Source organism: Phragmites australis, chromosome 10 (genome assembly GCF_958298935.1).
Source record: "Phragmites australis chromosome 10, lpPhrAust1.1, whole genome shotgun sequence".
Taxonomy (NCBI): Eukaryota; Viridiplantae; Streptophyta; class Magnoliopsida; order Poales; family Poaceae; genus Phragmites; species Phragmites australis.
Genome location: NC_084930.1, coordinates 6,297,755 through 6,313,533, shown reverse-complemented (window position 1 = coordinate 6,313,533; position 15,779 = coordinate 6,297,755). Strand labels below are relative to the sequence as shown.

General features: G+C 44.5%; 1 protein-coding gene across 1 annotated transcript; it reads left to right on the top strand.

Annotated features, from left to right (window-relative positions):
• The first annotated feature begins 3,559 nt into the window (after nt 1–3,559).
• Nucleotides 3,560–6,515, top strand: LOC133883385 (triacylglycerol lipase 2-like). Its single transcript, XM_062322698.1, has 9 exons — nt 3,560–4,299; nt 4,407–4,526; nt 4,602–4,742; nt 4,817–4,930; nt 5,006–5,149; nt 5,239–5,279; nt 5,640–5,719; nt 5,828–5,923; nt 6,014–6,515. The coding sequence occupies exons 1-9, from the start codon at nt 4,111–4,113 to the stop codon at nt 6,334–6,336; spliced, it is 1,248 nt and encodes a 415-aa protein (XP_062178682.1). The 5' UTR covers nt 3,560–4,110; the 3' UTR covers nt 6,337–6,515.
• Nucleotides 6,516–15,779: the final 9,264 nt, after the last annotated feature.

The window sequence follows — 15,779 nt, the reverse complement described above, 5'->3', positions numbered from 1 at the left end:
TGGTTGTTAGGTTGAGATGGTTGTTTACAGATGTTATTACTATGGTTCCTTTTATATATATGTTCAGTTGATAGTTATGAGTTAGATAGTTGGGTTGGTTAAGTCTAGATGCTCATACATGTTTTTGTCAAAAAAAATTTCTCATATAAATTTACTTAACCATGTGACTGTATTCTTGTTAACATCCTAATTCATAATCCTTGGAGTCGGGTTATCTATAAGTACCTAATATGGATTAAGTTTTACGAGTACCTTCGTACTACGCTGCTCTTTCAGGTGCTACCGGCCAAGAGGAACTGGTCTTTACGCAGGCCACATCTCATGCGTCGTGTCTAAGCTAGATTCAGATCCACTTCTGAGCTAGGAGGGCTAACGACAACATCCATGGTGACGCTCCATCTTCCCTTGGTGGCCTCCCCCAAATCTAGATCAATCTCCACTTTTTTTTTCGCCAACACCACGCAGGATGGGGGCATAAAGAGAGACCAAGCGTTGATGATGTCGTTGAGATGGATGAGAGGGCCTCAGAGTAAGCGTATTGCTAGAAATGCCTCGACTTGGTCACCGATGATGGAGACATGAAGAGAGGTGTGAGGGAAGAGAGTAGAGAGATGGAGAGAGGAAGAGAGTGACGCGTGGGGGTCAAAGTGATGTAGCAAGTCATGTAGACAAGTTTGTCCATATCAGCATATCATGTAACCAATACCTACCTCCAAAATCACCCAATGAGTCATTTAGTCGGTTTTAAATAGTTCGGAATGATCAATACTTGGTTTCGTAGCTGTCGGAGGATTAACTCCTGTCGCAGGGATCCTGAGAGACCCCTTTTTAGAGATTCGGCCGGGGGGATGATCCTGAATAAGTTCGTCGGAGAAATAAATGGGAATGAATGCAACGGCCGGTGGGGGGGTGTTGACTTAGTGCAAGGAGAAGTAAATGCACCGGAATTTAGACAGGTTCGGGTCGCACGGGGACGTAATACCCTACTCCTGTATGGATGCTATAACTGTCCTGAGGAAGTCCCTCAAGGATGTTGCTGGTTACAAGAATATGGGCCTATCTAGGAGCTTGGAGCTCCTTGTTCTTCGGCTGGAACTGGGCTCAGCCTTTCTCATAGTGTTCTCTTGCGCTGTGTTCTTTGTGTCTGCTCTTGGTCTCTGTTTTGCTATTCTTTTTCTCTTGTTCTCTCGCTCTTTTTCCCGTCGTCCCTGCTTCTGTGCCGCCGACTATTTTAAGTACTCGTCGCCGTGACATGCCTCGAACGAAAGAAGGGGGGCTCGAGTTCTGAGATGCCATAAATGGAAAGGGCGTCATCATTTCCTCTGGGCGAAGTGACCGGGGGTGGAAAATGCGTCGCACGCCCGATCACCCGTCACCATAAATGCCCTGGCAACGGGCGCCGTGGAGAGGGCCCACCGGGCAGCCGTAGAGCAACCCGGCGTGCTCGCCCTGTCTTGTTCCCCTGTCACAGCAGCGCGGCAGACGGAACGCCTTGATCTTTACGACGTTATCCCAAGACAAGCCGGATGGCACGGGACGGGACCCGTGCAATTAATGACCCCACGCCTCTCTGCCAAAACATGGCAGGAACTGACGCTGAGCGCGGTGGGAGCAGTTGGAGGCATCAGGCCACGCACGCTTATTAAATGCGGCCTCGGGCCTTTGACTGGTTGACACCTCATCGGCAGGCCCCTCGAGGGTCTTTCTGGGTCGTCGGGGTACCAAGTGCTCGGGGGTACTGTTTACATCCCCGAGCACTCTCTCCTGAGAATGCCTATCCTTGTCCTCGGGGTTCCGGATGCTCGGGGGTACTGTTCACCTCCCCGAGCACTCTCTCCCGAGCACTCTTGCATGGACCCTCGGGGAACCGAGTGCTCGGGGGCTGCCGCGTGCAGCCCCGAGCACTCTCTCCCGAGCATTCTTGTACGGAACTTAGCTCTTTTGATCGTCGGGGGACTAAGGTGCTCGGGGGTGACCGTATAGCTCCCGAGCACTTCCTTCCCGGTACTTAGATTCCGTGGATCGTCGGGGAACTGGAGTACTCGGGGGCCACCGACCGTGGCCCTGAGCACCTTCTCCCGGGACTTGATCTTTTCTCATCCTACAGGAGAGACCTCGCGAGATGACGCCATGTGACGGATGGCTGGCCTGGCCTCGAGATTCGGGGACTCTGATTCCTGATACATCGACAGTAACTCTAGGGGCTAAACCGATGAAACTCAATACTTAAGAGAGAGAAAGTATGTAGACTTATTCCTTGCCAAATATAAGAGTAGAGCTGCTAAAGAAACATTCTCGAAGAGACGGTAAATACCCATATTATTTTGTTGCTTATATTTAAAAATTGCAAGATCATACCTAAGTCATTCTTTTGGGCGCCCTTAGTGTACATTAAAAAATCGGATCAAAGTTTGCCACGTCAGACAGATAATGTGCTTGCATTCGTCAAAACGGAAATGTTTGCAAACTTCGCTGTGATTTGCATATGCTCCCTCTTTTCAGGCGAGTACCGTAATTAGTCAATCGACCGGTCTGAATTGGATTAAAGCATTATTGGGCCGGTCTGAATCGGAATTGGTTTGTGGCGGCGGCCGAAGCGCAACTAAAACCGCCCCCACGAGCCGCGCGGCCGCTCGACCAAACCGCGGCGACCGGCGCCGCGCAGGCCGGTATTATGCCGACCGACCGGTGGCGGGCGGGTGGATGCCCACCGCCGATGAGGGCATTCCGCGCACAGAAGTCAGCGGGGAAGGGAGCGGGATTGGAGGGGAGGGGACCCAATGGCAGGGCGCGCGCCCTGCTCGGCTCCGGCGCATGCCGCGTGTTCGTGCCAATGCTCGCGAAGGCAGAGCCGTCAGTTAGTAAATTGCGATGCCCTTCCTTGTTGATCTGCAGTTTTGTTCTCGGAAACAGGCTTACCCTTGCTGCAGCAGTTGGTGAACGCGAGCTTCCTGATGTCTTTGTTGTGATAAAACCAGGTCCCGGTTTGAGACAAGGCATGCTCTTTATCTTTGTTTTCTCTAGCTGTTGTACATGCACAAGTGCAATTAAGTATTTGTTTGTGCAGAGAGCGAAGCAGTTGTGGACCTGTGGTTGATATGCTCACTCTTGTCTCTCGCAGTCAAAATGTATTATTTTTGTAATGTGGATCATATTGTCTTGGTGACCAATCAGCTGACTTTGTGATCATCAGATGTTCTTGCATAATCCATATGCAAAGAAATTATCTCCCCTACCTTTAGAAGGCTAGGATGTCACCTTTTTCTGGCTTTCCTATATAAATTAGTTATTTTTAGTGTCAATTTAGGAGTTCTCTGTTGGCCACACTCTAATGTTCCCTTTTTTGTTTGATAAAGGTGCACTTTTGGCAATTTTCTGCAGGCACTTAGGATGACGAATACACTATTACATAATTATGTTCATGCTGAACTGATGAATACTGACGTATACAAGGGACATCTGGATTGCCTGCTCAACTGATGCTACTACCTTGATGGTTGCTGCCTCTAAATTGCAAATACATTCCATTAGTACATTAGAGAAGGTTACCTTTTCTTCCACAACATTCCTAGTGAACAGAATTTGGGATCACATGATTGTTGTGAAGTGAGATGTACAGCATATTTATTTCTGATCATCAAGATGGCATGATTGATCTTATGACAACTAGTTACTTTTGTTTCACTTGATTAGCTCATGCTCATGCAACAATACCTTCAGATCTGAGAAGAACTATCGTAACAGTTTATCCTGTTATGCGTCATGTTTCTGTCAAAGAAACTAGCCCATAAGTAGGGAGGGAACTCCTTTATGTGTGTGGCATGACCTATTCTATAAATTGTGTTCATTACTGATTAGTGTTGAAGCTAGGAACCTGGCCACTTTTAAAGACCATCCTTGCAGCTACCAAAACTGATATTGTTGGTCATATCCTTCGTTTTAGAAAGTACTTATGCCAAGAAACTCGACACACATCACAGCGCTTTCCAGTTTGTGCCGATGCTATTCTTGTAGCTAAACATCTAAATCATAGTAAACCTCCTACAGTATAGGGTTTGATACAGTGATATGATTCAGTTCTAGTGACAAAGATCATAGTTCTCGAACAAGATGACTAGGAATCTCTATTTGATTAGTTTCTTTGTTCTTTTTATTGGCTTTTACCCAAACAGATTTCTCTCAGGGAGGTTCCAGAGTTCTATGAATGATTTTAGTGATCAGTGTCCCCCTTCACCCCATCCTCTCGGTATGTGCAAGTCACGAGTAGCAGCTTATGGCTATCCGTGTGAAGAATATAAGGTACGGAAAGCACTTCTAGTCCTAGAAAGTTTTCTGGAAGCCAAGATTATACTTCTGTAAGAAAATCCTTTCATTATGTAAATTATACAGGCTAACTCTTCTGGCAGGTCACAACAGAAGATGGCTATATTCTTAGCTTAAAGAGGATTCCCCATGGTCTTTCTGATGCTGATAACTCGACCGAGAATACGAGGACACCAGTACTTCTATTCCATGGGCTACTGGTGGTAAGGGCATTGTTGAACATAACACATTCCATCTGAGTTCTGTTCATACCTAAAATGAATATTTTGATTTGACAGGATGGTTTTTGTTGGGTACTGAGTACACCAAAACAATCACTTGGCTTCATTTTGGCAGACAGTGGCTTTGATGTTTGGATTGCCAACTGTCGTGGAACGAAGTCCAGTCGGAACCATACCTCCCTCTCCCCAGAAGACCCAGTTCATATCTCTAGCTTGATCAAGGAACCGTTTGCCATATATTTCACTAAAAGAATACTAGCTTCTCTTTGCAGGCTTACTGGGACTGGACATGGGACCAACTTGCTGCCTATGATCTTCCTGCTGTACTTCAGTTTGTCTACGATCACACAGGAGGCAAGAAAGTACACTATGTCGGTCACTCCCTGGTAATCGTATGACCCTATTTAATATACCAATGGGTTGGCTCTTGAGAGGATGCTGAAACTTTTGCTATTTTCCAGGGAACCTTGATTATTCTTGCAGCCTTCTCAGAGCACAAGTTACTAAACATAGTGCGATCAGCAGTGTTGCTCTGCCCAATTGCTTATCTGAACAGGATGAAATCCAAACTCATCTTGCTTGCGGCTCGTATCTTCCTTGCAGAAGTAAAGCTGTGTAGAACCTCCTTGTTCTTATTGTTAATTAGAATGGTCATGTTCAATGCTTTATTTCTTTCTGTTTTTGTATCATGCAGACAGTTCACCTGCTAGGTTTTCACGAGTTCAACCCTGTTGGGTAGGTATCTCTGCTACAACTTCTAGTATTTCTTATTAGGAAGAAAATAAAGTGTGCGCACTTCAATAACATCACCCTGCTTGTAATTTTGCGTCCCACAGTCACGTACTAATCATGAGTAGTAGTGTGCTTTTGCTTTCTTATGAGCTCATAGAAGCTGAAGCTTACTACGATGTTAAAAACTTGAAATAGCCTAACATGGGTTCATCACTTTGAGGAAAAGAAACCTACCACTGATCTGTTTGAAATGTAGAGATACTGTATGCTGTTATTTTTGGTAACCCATCTCAAATCTCAACAGTGATTGTGCTGGCTCAAGCCTCAATTGTTGATTGCTATGAATGTTCTGCTGCATGACAGGCGAGTTGCACAAGAAGTGTTAAGCCAAATCTGCGCCAACCCTGAGATCGATTGTTATGATTTATTTTCCGCTGTAGCGGGTACCGTTCTTACCTCCACTTCAATTAATTCCAAACAATATATGATGCTAATGCTCACGCTGTGATCGTACTAACTGTGGTTCCATGAATTTGATCTCATGACTGAAGGACCGGACTGCTGCCTCAATACTTCAACTACCTGCACCTTCTTGCAGCATGGTCCACAATCATCCTCTATCAAAAACATGATTCACATGTCGCAGTGTAAGAATCTTAATCAGAAGCTATGGAAAATGTTTCTCAAATCCCACCTGCAGCGCTAACTTCTCTTGTCCCGAATTGATGTGTCATCAGTGGTCAGGAAAGGAGCGATCAGAAAGTATGACTACGGCAATCAGAAGGGGAACATGAAGCATTACAATCAATCACGTCCCCCACTCTACAACCTTTCGTTTATCCCGAACCATGTCCCCCTATTCCTTGCCCATGGCGGCCAAGATTTCCTCGGCGATGTCCCTGACACCAGGCATCTCCTGAGGACGCTGGTCAGGCAGCACGAAAGTGATAACATCGAGGTGCTGTACATGCCTGACTACGCTCATGGCGACTTTGTGATGGGTTACAACGCTCCAGGACTCATATACAAACCAATGGTTGAATTCTTTAAGCGTCACTGAAAACTTCGGTACAGGTTACTCTACAACTCATATACAGAAGTAGTTTTATGTCGACTAGCAATATTGAAGATCTGAATGACACCTCATGGATACAGTTTGCTGTCATGTTGTGCTATGGTTTCATGTATCAAATTTGATTGACATATACCCTTATAGTAACTACCATTCTACCAATCCCATGGCTTATTGCACCACTTTTCAAAGAGTGAAAATTCCCTTTTTATCATTGTGTTTGAACCTCATTTCCCTTTTTGCCACTGAGTTCTGAATACTGAAATGTGGACCCAAACCCTACTAACTCCCCAGTGAGAAGGAAATGAGTTCTAGAACCAGCTAGAGCCTCATTTACCATTTTAAAATGTTGAGTTTTTTGGATTCATTGATTCCCTGCAAAAGAAAGGGAGCTGTTGGATCTCCTTGATTGTTATATCATTATATCTCTTTCTTCACATCTATAATGCAGATAGTTCATAGGGACAGCCTTGCTGTATTTGAGCATACCAGGCAATTTATAGGAGGCGCAATTTAGCTCAGGTCCGCAGTTTCTTTTCCTTTTTCTTCTGTTTTTGAGTTGCTCGTATTCATAGTAAACGAACAAAGAAAAATCCCATTACTCCAACGATGATGTTCGCATCAGAATTCAGAGAGAGCCGAGGAAGTAGAAGTATCTGAGTTTGGCGCTGCAGCCGCCACAATTGTCAGGAGTGTCCACCTTTCCAATTGCCTTTCTGAATACTCAACTGTCTACCTGAACTTTTCTTGGACAGCTTCATGAACGAAGAATCGTCAGTGTTTTCTTCCTAATTTCAAAGGGTCGGCAGCGGCTGCCGCCGAATTGTGAGCGGTAACTGTAGCCATCGAGCTTGATGGGGCCTGAGATATTTGACGGTCTGAGGTTGTGGAGATGCTTGTGTTTGACGTCTCATGTCCTGATGACTACTTACTGATAATCGCGTCCTGCTATTAGGGTCTTTCCTTGCATGAGTTATGATGGTATCAAAGAACTTTGTTTTCTATAATCTTTTATTTTTGTGAGAAAATTTACTATTTTCAGAAACACGGAAAAAAGAAACAGTAGTGCCCCCGGTGCATTTTGTTTCTCCACTTAGAAACAGCAGGTGCACCCTTTTCAGGTTAACTATAAATTTCCTCCTTTTGTGTCACCAAGAGGTGCCCAACGAGAACGAGCCATATCTCGGTTGGTTAGCCATTCAGGTGTGAGCGCTGCCACTCAGGTTTGATCCCTGGGATCGAACTCGAGGTCTCACTAGGGGTTTATCCTCCGATTGCTCCCAGGATAGATCTTGAACACAACATAGGGTATGCGTACGCCTTAAGTAAGATGTGTGTGCTCACACATTAAAAGTTTTACGTGTGCATGTAAGAGACATGAGTATGATATGTGTGAGTCTTGTATATCTCACCCAAGATCTAAGACATAGTATGTCCTCAATTGTATCCTAGATAAAAAAAAAAAAGATGCCCTGCAATTTGGCTCTGCAAACTGAGTCAGATGCTCATATGTGGCTCCCCCTGTTTGCCTCCGGAGAGGGTTATGTGTGCTATCTGACTGCCCAAAGGGACAGGGAAAGGGTTGTAGTCAAAAGCTCTTCATTTGATAAGTAGATAAGCTATACTTAGTCATGTACTGAAAGAAAACACCTGAGATGACCTGGCTTCCATGTCTCATCAATTGGGACAACACAAACAAAGAGCTTGCCAATTCTTTACTCGTGGAGCCATGTGTGACTCAGCACTGGCCTTTTGTCCCTTCCGGAACCGTCACCTTCAGAGTTCAGAACCTGAAGCATCAGGACACCGGCAAAGGACGCCTCCGCCGAATGATAAATCACTAAAAAAATGCCCAGATTTCGATCGATCGATCGGCCGCGATGCGCGGTGACACGTCACGCCGGATCGAGATTTCGAGAACCTTGTACCGCGAGTACAGGGCCAGCTTTCGATTAGTGCTGGGCAAACCGAGTGAGATCTGTGTTGCCAGTTGCGTGAATTAAGAAACGGGAGCGAGAGGGAGCCCGGCTGGATCGCGCGATGATTGATCGTGATTTTTGCTGGTGATCACGGGGCTGGCCGTGTTCTTCGGCGCACCGTCGGCGGAGGCTTTGATTCTGCTAGCAATCATCTATTCTAGCGATGCTTTTTTAGACCAAGTTAATTATAGTGATGCTGGACTTGTCCAGTGAGTAGCATTGTGATTAGGAGTTTCTTTTTTTTTCGAAAAGAAATTTGTGATTATAATTTATCATTGAGTGCTAGAGACATGCAGAGTTGGTCAATATGGTAATACCTGTCGGTGGAACAAGTAGAATGAAGGTGCTTGACGACCAACGTTTAAGGAGAAAGATTTTTTTTAAAGTCACCATTTAGACGATTATATTAGAAAAAAAGGGAATAAAGGCATCAGTGATGCCTACAGTTTACACTTACGAGGCTATAGGGCCGGGCACATGGCTAAGAAAAAAAAGCCAAGGAAAAGCCACCTATGCAGCAACATGTCCTCCGTAAGTTTATTTTCATGAAAGATCCGACGATTTCATTCTTTTCACCACTCTCAAAAGATCAAGATGATCAGCATCTTGACGTTCTTCTTCAAGCTTCTGAGTTGGTAGGCGCGTTCACCCCACCAAACCTCAACGGATGCCATATAGACTCATGAATTTGGATGTAGAGAAGGTAAGTATATCTAGTTTGCTATACGTGAACATAGCCTTTGAAAGGCCAGACATTCCATAAATAGATGAACCACAATCTCTAGATTACAGACACATATTAGGAAGAAGTATTGGTTCTTGCAATGGCGCAGTTGCAAGCGTTGCGCTGTCCAAATGCGGTCTTGGATTAGAAGCCATGCAAAGAATTTGCATTTTTGGCGGCGCCCAAGCCTTCAAGAAGAGTTTTTTTAAGCTTTTGCTTGGCAAGTCCGCAAAATGGGCTTTGTATTTTGACTTTGCAGTATAGGAGCCATGCGCCGTTAGTGTCCAGATTATTGTGTCCTCCGCTTGACTCACTTGCACTTCGCTGACCTTGTTCCAAAGTTGCACAAATTCTTCAATGAGGTGGGCGGTCAGGTTGTGGCGGAGATCACAAATCCAATTGTTATCTTGTAGGGCATTTTCAACCGTCCGGTTTTTCCGTTTGGAGTGGCCGTATAGCATTGGAGCTAAAACTTTTGGGGCTTCCTCGTCTAGCCATCTAGAACAACATAAATGAGCCTTTCTTCTGTTGCTATGGGAGATCTTAGTGCAAGAGTGGAACAAGGCCTTGTCTTCTGGATCACTGGGGATCAAGAAACTAGTCAAAGGGCTCCCTGGTCTGACCCACTCAAACCACATCCACCGGAGGCGGAGTGCCCTGCTGAATTTTTTTCAGGTCTAGGACTCCTAGACCCCCTCCCCTTTTCTATCGGTTGACAGACTTATTCCATGCAACCTTACAAGTCCCCCTGCTACATTCCTTGGCTCCCACCCATAAAAAAACCCCGACGAAATTTATCCAGTGCTTTATAGAACTTTCCAGGAGGCTTGATGGCAGAGAGGAGGTAAGTTGGTAGGGAGGAGAGAACCAACTTAACTAAGGCCAGTCTTCCAGCCGAAGTTAGGAGTTTCGGCTTCCAACCAAAGAGATGACGGTCTGCCTTATCTAGAATTGTTTGCAATTGCACAAGGCGCAAGCATCCTAAAGTTAGTAGCAACCCAAGGTAATGCATTGGGAAAGTTGTCACTATCCCAGGGAACATCTCAAGGATCTCATCAAAGTCTATGTGCTCGCAGCTAATCGAAACGATAGAGCTCTTCTGGAGATTGACATGTAGTCCGGTGGATTCTCCAAACTCCTGTAGGATAGTGAGTACGATTGCAAGCTCATGCCCCACCGGATTGACGAAAAGGACTACATCATCCGCATATAAGGAGAGGCAGAGACAAGTTGAGCGTCCTCCTAGACAGGACAATCTCCTAACCCCAGTAGCTAAATCCAAGATTCACTGTAGCGGATCAATTGCCAGGATGAAAGGGTAAGGCAACAATGGATCACCCTGATGCAGACCACGCTTGTGCATCAAAAACTACCCTGGAACTCTGTTTAGAAGAATGGAGGAAGACGAGGTAGCTAGCGTGATGGCTATCCAGTCACGCCAACACGCGCCAAGACCCCTTGCCTGCAAGAGTTCTAGGAGATATTCCCAAGAAAGTAACTCAAAGGCTTTTGTAATGTCTAGCTTTAACATTAAGGAGGGGGTCCTACTGCGATGATAGGCCCTAGCTCGGTTTCGCACCAGCAAAAAGTTGTCTTGAATGAATCTACCCTTAATGAAAGCACTCTATGAGCAAGAGATAAGAGAACCAATATACTTAGACAATCTGATAGCCAATACTTTTGCTAGTAATTTGGCGAAGGAATGAATCAAACTGATTGGCCTAAAGTCATTTGCAGGGGTGGGGGCTCCTTCTTGGGAATCAAGGAGATTCTAGCAGTGTTTAGGATTCCAAAGGCCTGCGTAGGGCAATTGTGGATGCACTGGAAGACTACCATCACGTCGTCCTTTATGATCGACCAATAGACTTTGTAAAAGGTCCCCGTGAAACCATCATGTTGTCACATACCCAAAACGCTAATTGTGTAATTAAGCATGCATATGTATCATGGCACTTTAAAATCGTGTTTTAAGTGTTTAAAACATTTTGAAAACGTATATCTTTAGCTTATACGTGTTCCACCATATATGTTGGGTCTTCATATTCAATCGAAAACCCTTTTAGGAACGAATTGGGAAAAGACCCCCTTGACGGTCCAACCGCACCACCGTCGGTCTAACCGTCAGAGGCGAGCAAAGCCACTCTGGCCTCTGTCCCAGGGCGGTCTGCTTGCCCGAGCTTGCGGTCTGACCGCTACTGTCTAGAACCGCCACTTAAGTCATCAGCCAACACTCTCACACTCTCACTCTCACTCACTCCTGCCCCCACGCTAAGAGAGAGGGAGGGACCACCTCGACATCCATGACGGTCGAAGAATCAATGGATGGAACTTCCTCGAGCTCATCCCCTTCATCCTCATCGTCTAAAGAATTCCTATGCATGTTCATCCACCTCAAGCTCCTCCACCACCCTGGAGCCCGATCTTCAAATCGGAGCTTCCCCGAAGTGAACCCCTCTAATAGAAAGCATCCCTACACTAAGGTGAGACATCCCCTACCATTTCCCATTGTTCACAAGCTCTAATCAGTCCTCATTCCGTTTAGACCCGAGTTCAACCCTAACCTAGAGCTTCCCCACAGGGTATTTTGAGTTTAGCTCGATGAATATTATCCAAATCACCTTAGAAGCACTCCACTAGTCTCATAGAGTGTTTCGGTAACCTTCACGATCGAAGGCATCACTGGAACCTTCACTGGCGGCCTTTGAATGGTGCTACCGGCAGAGCTTAAGGCTTACTTATTGCTTACAAAACACAATGGCAATGGTGTGGTTTATATGAGATGTGAGGATGACGTGAGATGTGGACGGTGCTAGGGGTAGGTCGGGAGAGGAGCCTAGATTTCATAGACCGTTTGCATCATTTAAGCATCGTCCATTGGTGCTTTGACTTTAGCACTTTCCGTACAACCACATATTCAGATAATGGATGAATGAGTTGAGTATCATATGCCGTGCTTATGCTTGCCTTACAGCCCAATGACACATAAGAAAAATAAAGGAGAAGAAAGGTGACGGGAAGCCGAAGGTGACCGGGATACACTCGCAGTAACCTTAGTGTCATACGGGCAAGTAGGTAGTTTCGGGTGATAAAGGTTGTCTCGGGGGGCCAAGAGGATGGACCTAGGTCGTGTAGGTAAAATTATACCCCTGCAGAGTGCAAAAATAATTCAATTTGTCGTACTCTCAGTCATGAGCATGCTTCTGTCTATCCGCATGAGTCGTAGAGTTTTTGGATTTGGGGATGTAGAATATGGTATAGCATGTTAGGATGATTGTTTATGGTTTTTGCTTACATGAGATGGTTCCAGTTACATTCATGTTCAAGTTGTTGGTTAGAGGGTAGAAATGTGATATTGAGTTAAGTATAGGTACTTACACACATAAGTCTAGGTTGCTTACACTTATGAATTTACTTAACCTTATGGTCTACTCCTTGCTAATGACTTAAATATATAATCCTTGGAGTCGGATTATTATTTGTACCCATTACGGATTAAGGGGTTGTTTGGTTTTTGGCCCTGACAGGCCAAGCAAAAATTTGGCTAGAGGCCAAATCAGGGTAGTGCCAAATTTTGGCCACTAAAATGGTGTTTGGTTTGAGGCTAAATCAAAATTTAGCCGACCAAAAATTTTGGCGGATGATTTGTGCAGAAACACTATAGAAAATTTTTGACCAGCCAAATTTTTTTGAGGCATAACCAAATTTTGGTCTCAAACCAAATGGAGACCAAGTTTTTAGGGCACAACCAAAAATTGGCTTGGCTCCCTTTGGCCCCTAACCAAACAATGCCTAAGTCTTGTGAGTACCTTCATACTCACATTGCTCTTTCAAGTTCTACCGGTGAGGAGGATCCCGTATTTGGCTACTTCATACCTGCTAATGTAGATGGCGGGAATGAGTAGTACAAACTACTCGTGTGGCGGGATTTTTGGGTGGAGGCTAAGGGCATATGGCTTCAACTAGTTTTTGGTGTTGTTAGGTGTTAATCTTCTGCTGCGTAATTTCTAATTGGGTTAGGAGGTAATCCATTTTTTATCCTCCTAGCTTCCTTTTGATGTAAATTGTTATAAATGATTGTATGCTTAATAACTTGTAATATAATTTAATTACTCACTCTTTTTTAAGCTTTGTTGTGATACTCTATATTAGAAAGGTATGTGTTCCGATCTTTGGCACAAAACACGTGCTGGAACTATCGGGATGGTATTACAGTTAATCATTGTGGCCGTGATTAACCAAATGATCGTTCTGATGATTAATTAGAATACTATTTGGTAGGTTCCCCATAGACAATCTGATAGCCAGGACTTTTGCTAGTAATTTGGCGAAGGAATGAATCAAATTGATTGGCCTAAAGTCATTTGCAGTGGTGGGGGCCTCCTTCTTGGGAATCAAGGAGATTACAGTTGTGTTTAGGATTCCAAAGGCTTGCGCAGAGCAATTGTGGATGCACTCGAAGACTGCCATCACGTCGTCCTTTATGATTGGTCAGCAGGCTTTGTAAAAGGTCCTGGTGAGACCATCAGGTCCAGGGGCCTTTTTTGCCGGTAGTGCAAGAATAGCATTCCAGACTTCTTCCTCACTGAAGGCCACCTCAAGGCCTGGATCATCAACCCGTGGGAGCTGGAGGAGGTTCCAGGTAATGGAGAGAGTTCATCGTCACTTGGTGCCTAAAAGCTCCACAAAATGGTGGTAGAGATCCGATGCCTTGTCTTCATGGGAAGAGGCGATTCTATGTTGAGTGTATAGCGAGTGAATGAAATTCTTTCGCCTCCGCCCATTCATTTTTAGATGGAAGAAACAAGTACTCGTGCCTCCTTCCTTGAGATAGGTTACCCGAGACGTCTGCCTCTTTCACACCTTCTCTACAGCCGCTAGGCCTAGGACTTGGACTTTTAGATTTTTGTGGAGGTTGAGCTCATCTGTTGTGAGGGTCCTACTTCCCTGAGCTATATCTAACTAGAGGATGACATGATTAGCTATTTGCAGCTGCAGCCGTACGTCACTAATGAGTTGCTTGCTCCAAGCTCGAAGGGCCTTGGCCGTTGCATGAAGTCTTGCGGTCAAGCGGCGCAATGGATTCGTGTGTTGTTGATGTGTGTCCCAAGCATCTTAGACAACATTCTTGAACCCCGGGATGTGCAGCCAGAAGTTTTCAAACCTAAATGAAGGTGGTCGGCGTGTTTCATTTTCACTTGCAAGCAGTAGAGGGCAATGATCTGACATGGAGGAAGAGAGGGCTTATAGGTGGAGGGAGGAGAAGAGGGCATCCCAACTGTGGTTGCAAAAGAAGGGATCCAAGCGGACTAGGATGGGATCAGCCCTCTCATTGGGCCAAGTGAACTCTCGATTTTGTAAGCAAATTTCTTTTAGCTCATAATAATTCAGGGTTGCTTTGAATTGCCCCATCAAACAATGATTCAAGTTGCTACTACTTTTGTCTCTCGCCTCATAAATCAAATTAAAATCCCCTACAATGAGCCATGGCATCGCACCAGTTGGATTAGGCTTTATGATTTTCTGAAGAAAGGCTAGCATTTCTCTATCCTCACTAGGACCATAGACGATCGAAAGTATAAACATTTGCTTGCTTTGTCTCAAATAAGCAGTGACTCATAGATGTGGATACTGAAGCTTGGATTCGTGAGGCTCACCAACTGTCATCCCAAAGCACCCGTATTCTCCCTGACACCATCTGCTGATAAGAAGAATTTGTTAACTAAATTTGACCTGCCGATCTGGTGTAAGTGCACATCGTAAGGAGCAAATTAAGTCCTTAAGGGTGTCTCGATGGGCCTCCTCATTAAGCCCTCTAACATTCCAGCTTAGCACACCTTATTAGCACACCTGAGGGTGAAAGAATATTGATATCTCATTATGCACATGCATAAAAATTGTTCTCCCAAATACAAACTGGTGCTTAACTATGCACAACTACCCTATTAGCACACCTTAAAGCACCTCTTTTTACTTATCAGCACCTGACTCATCTGATGTGACCCAAAAAATCCGCTATTCCTATATGAGCACCGTATCTAAGCAGCTCCATTGTACATGCCCATTCGTAAAATGCATGGGAGTTTGTGTCACGCAACAAGCAGTCTGCTTAATTAGACGCGGCACGTCTGAACTAAAGCGCAGTGCAGTGACGCCTCTAATCAGAGGTCACCGATTTCCTTTTTTTTTCTGCTGAACGACTAATGATAATATTCCCTCCAACCTTAAATACATATCGTTTTAAAAAGATTCAATCAAAATTTTAAAATTTTGATTAATAATAACTTTTAAAACATTTAGTTTGGAAATCTTAAAATTATTGTGTAAATTTTTTCAATATCACAAATTCAATAGATTTTATAAATATAATCTAATAAAACATAATAATCAAAACTATACATCAAATACCGTCTTACCTAAAACATATGTTAAAATATATGCATTTATGATCCTTGATCCTCCTGAAAACGAAAGGAGTTCTATAATTACACAGGTTATCATCATCTCCCCCGCCCGAGTCCTGATACTGACAGGATTATTCGAAATGATAACTTATCACTTTGCTCCTTTTTTTTTTCACGCAAGCTTTTGGATTATTCGAATTCGAAGGCTCACGCTTATAGTTGGGACTTAGGTCGTGTTATTCCCAGCCATTCACAACATGACTTCTGGTATGATCTAAAACACGGTATAATATAAAATATTTTAGATCAAGTTGGTATGGTCCGAAC

Bases quoted from the DNA above. Each gene is read 5' to 3' on its own strand.
- LOC133883385 (XM_062322698.1), top strand. From the start codon at position 4,111: ATGACTAGGAATCTCTATTTGATTAGTTTCTTTGTTCTTTTTATTGGC. The intron at 4,931-5,005 runs GTAATCGTATGA...GCTATTTTCCAG, and splicing joins ACTATGTCGGTCACTCCCTG to GGAACCTTGATTATTCTTGC. The intron at 5,280-5,639 runs GTAGGTATCTCT...GCTGCATGACAG, and splicing joins CACGAGTTCAACCCTGTTGG to GCGAGTTGCACAAGAAGTGT.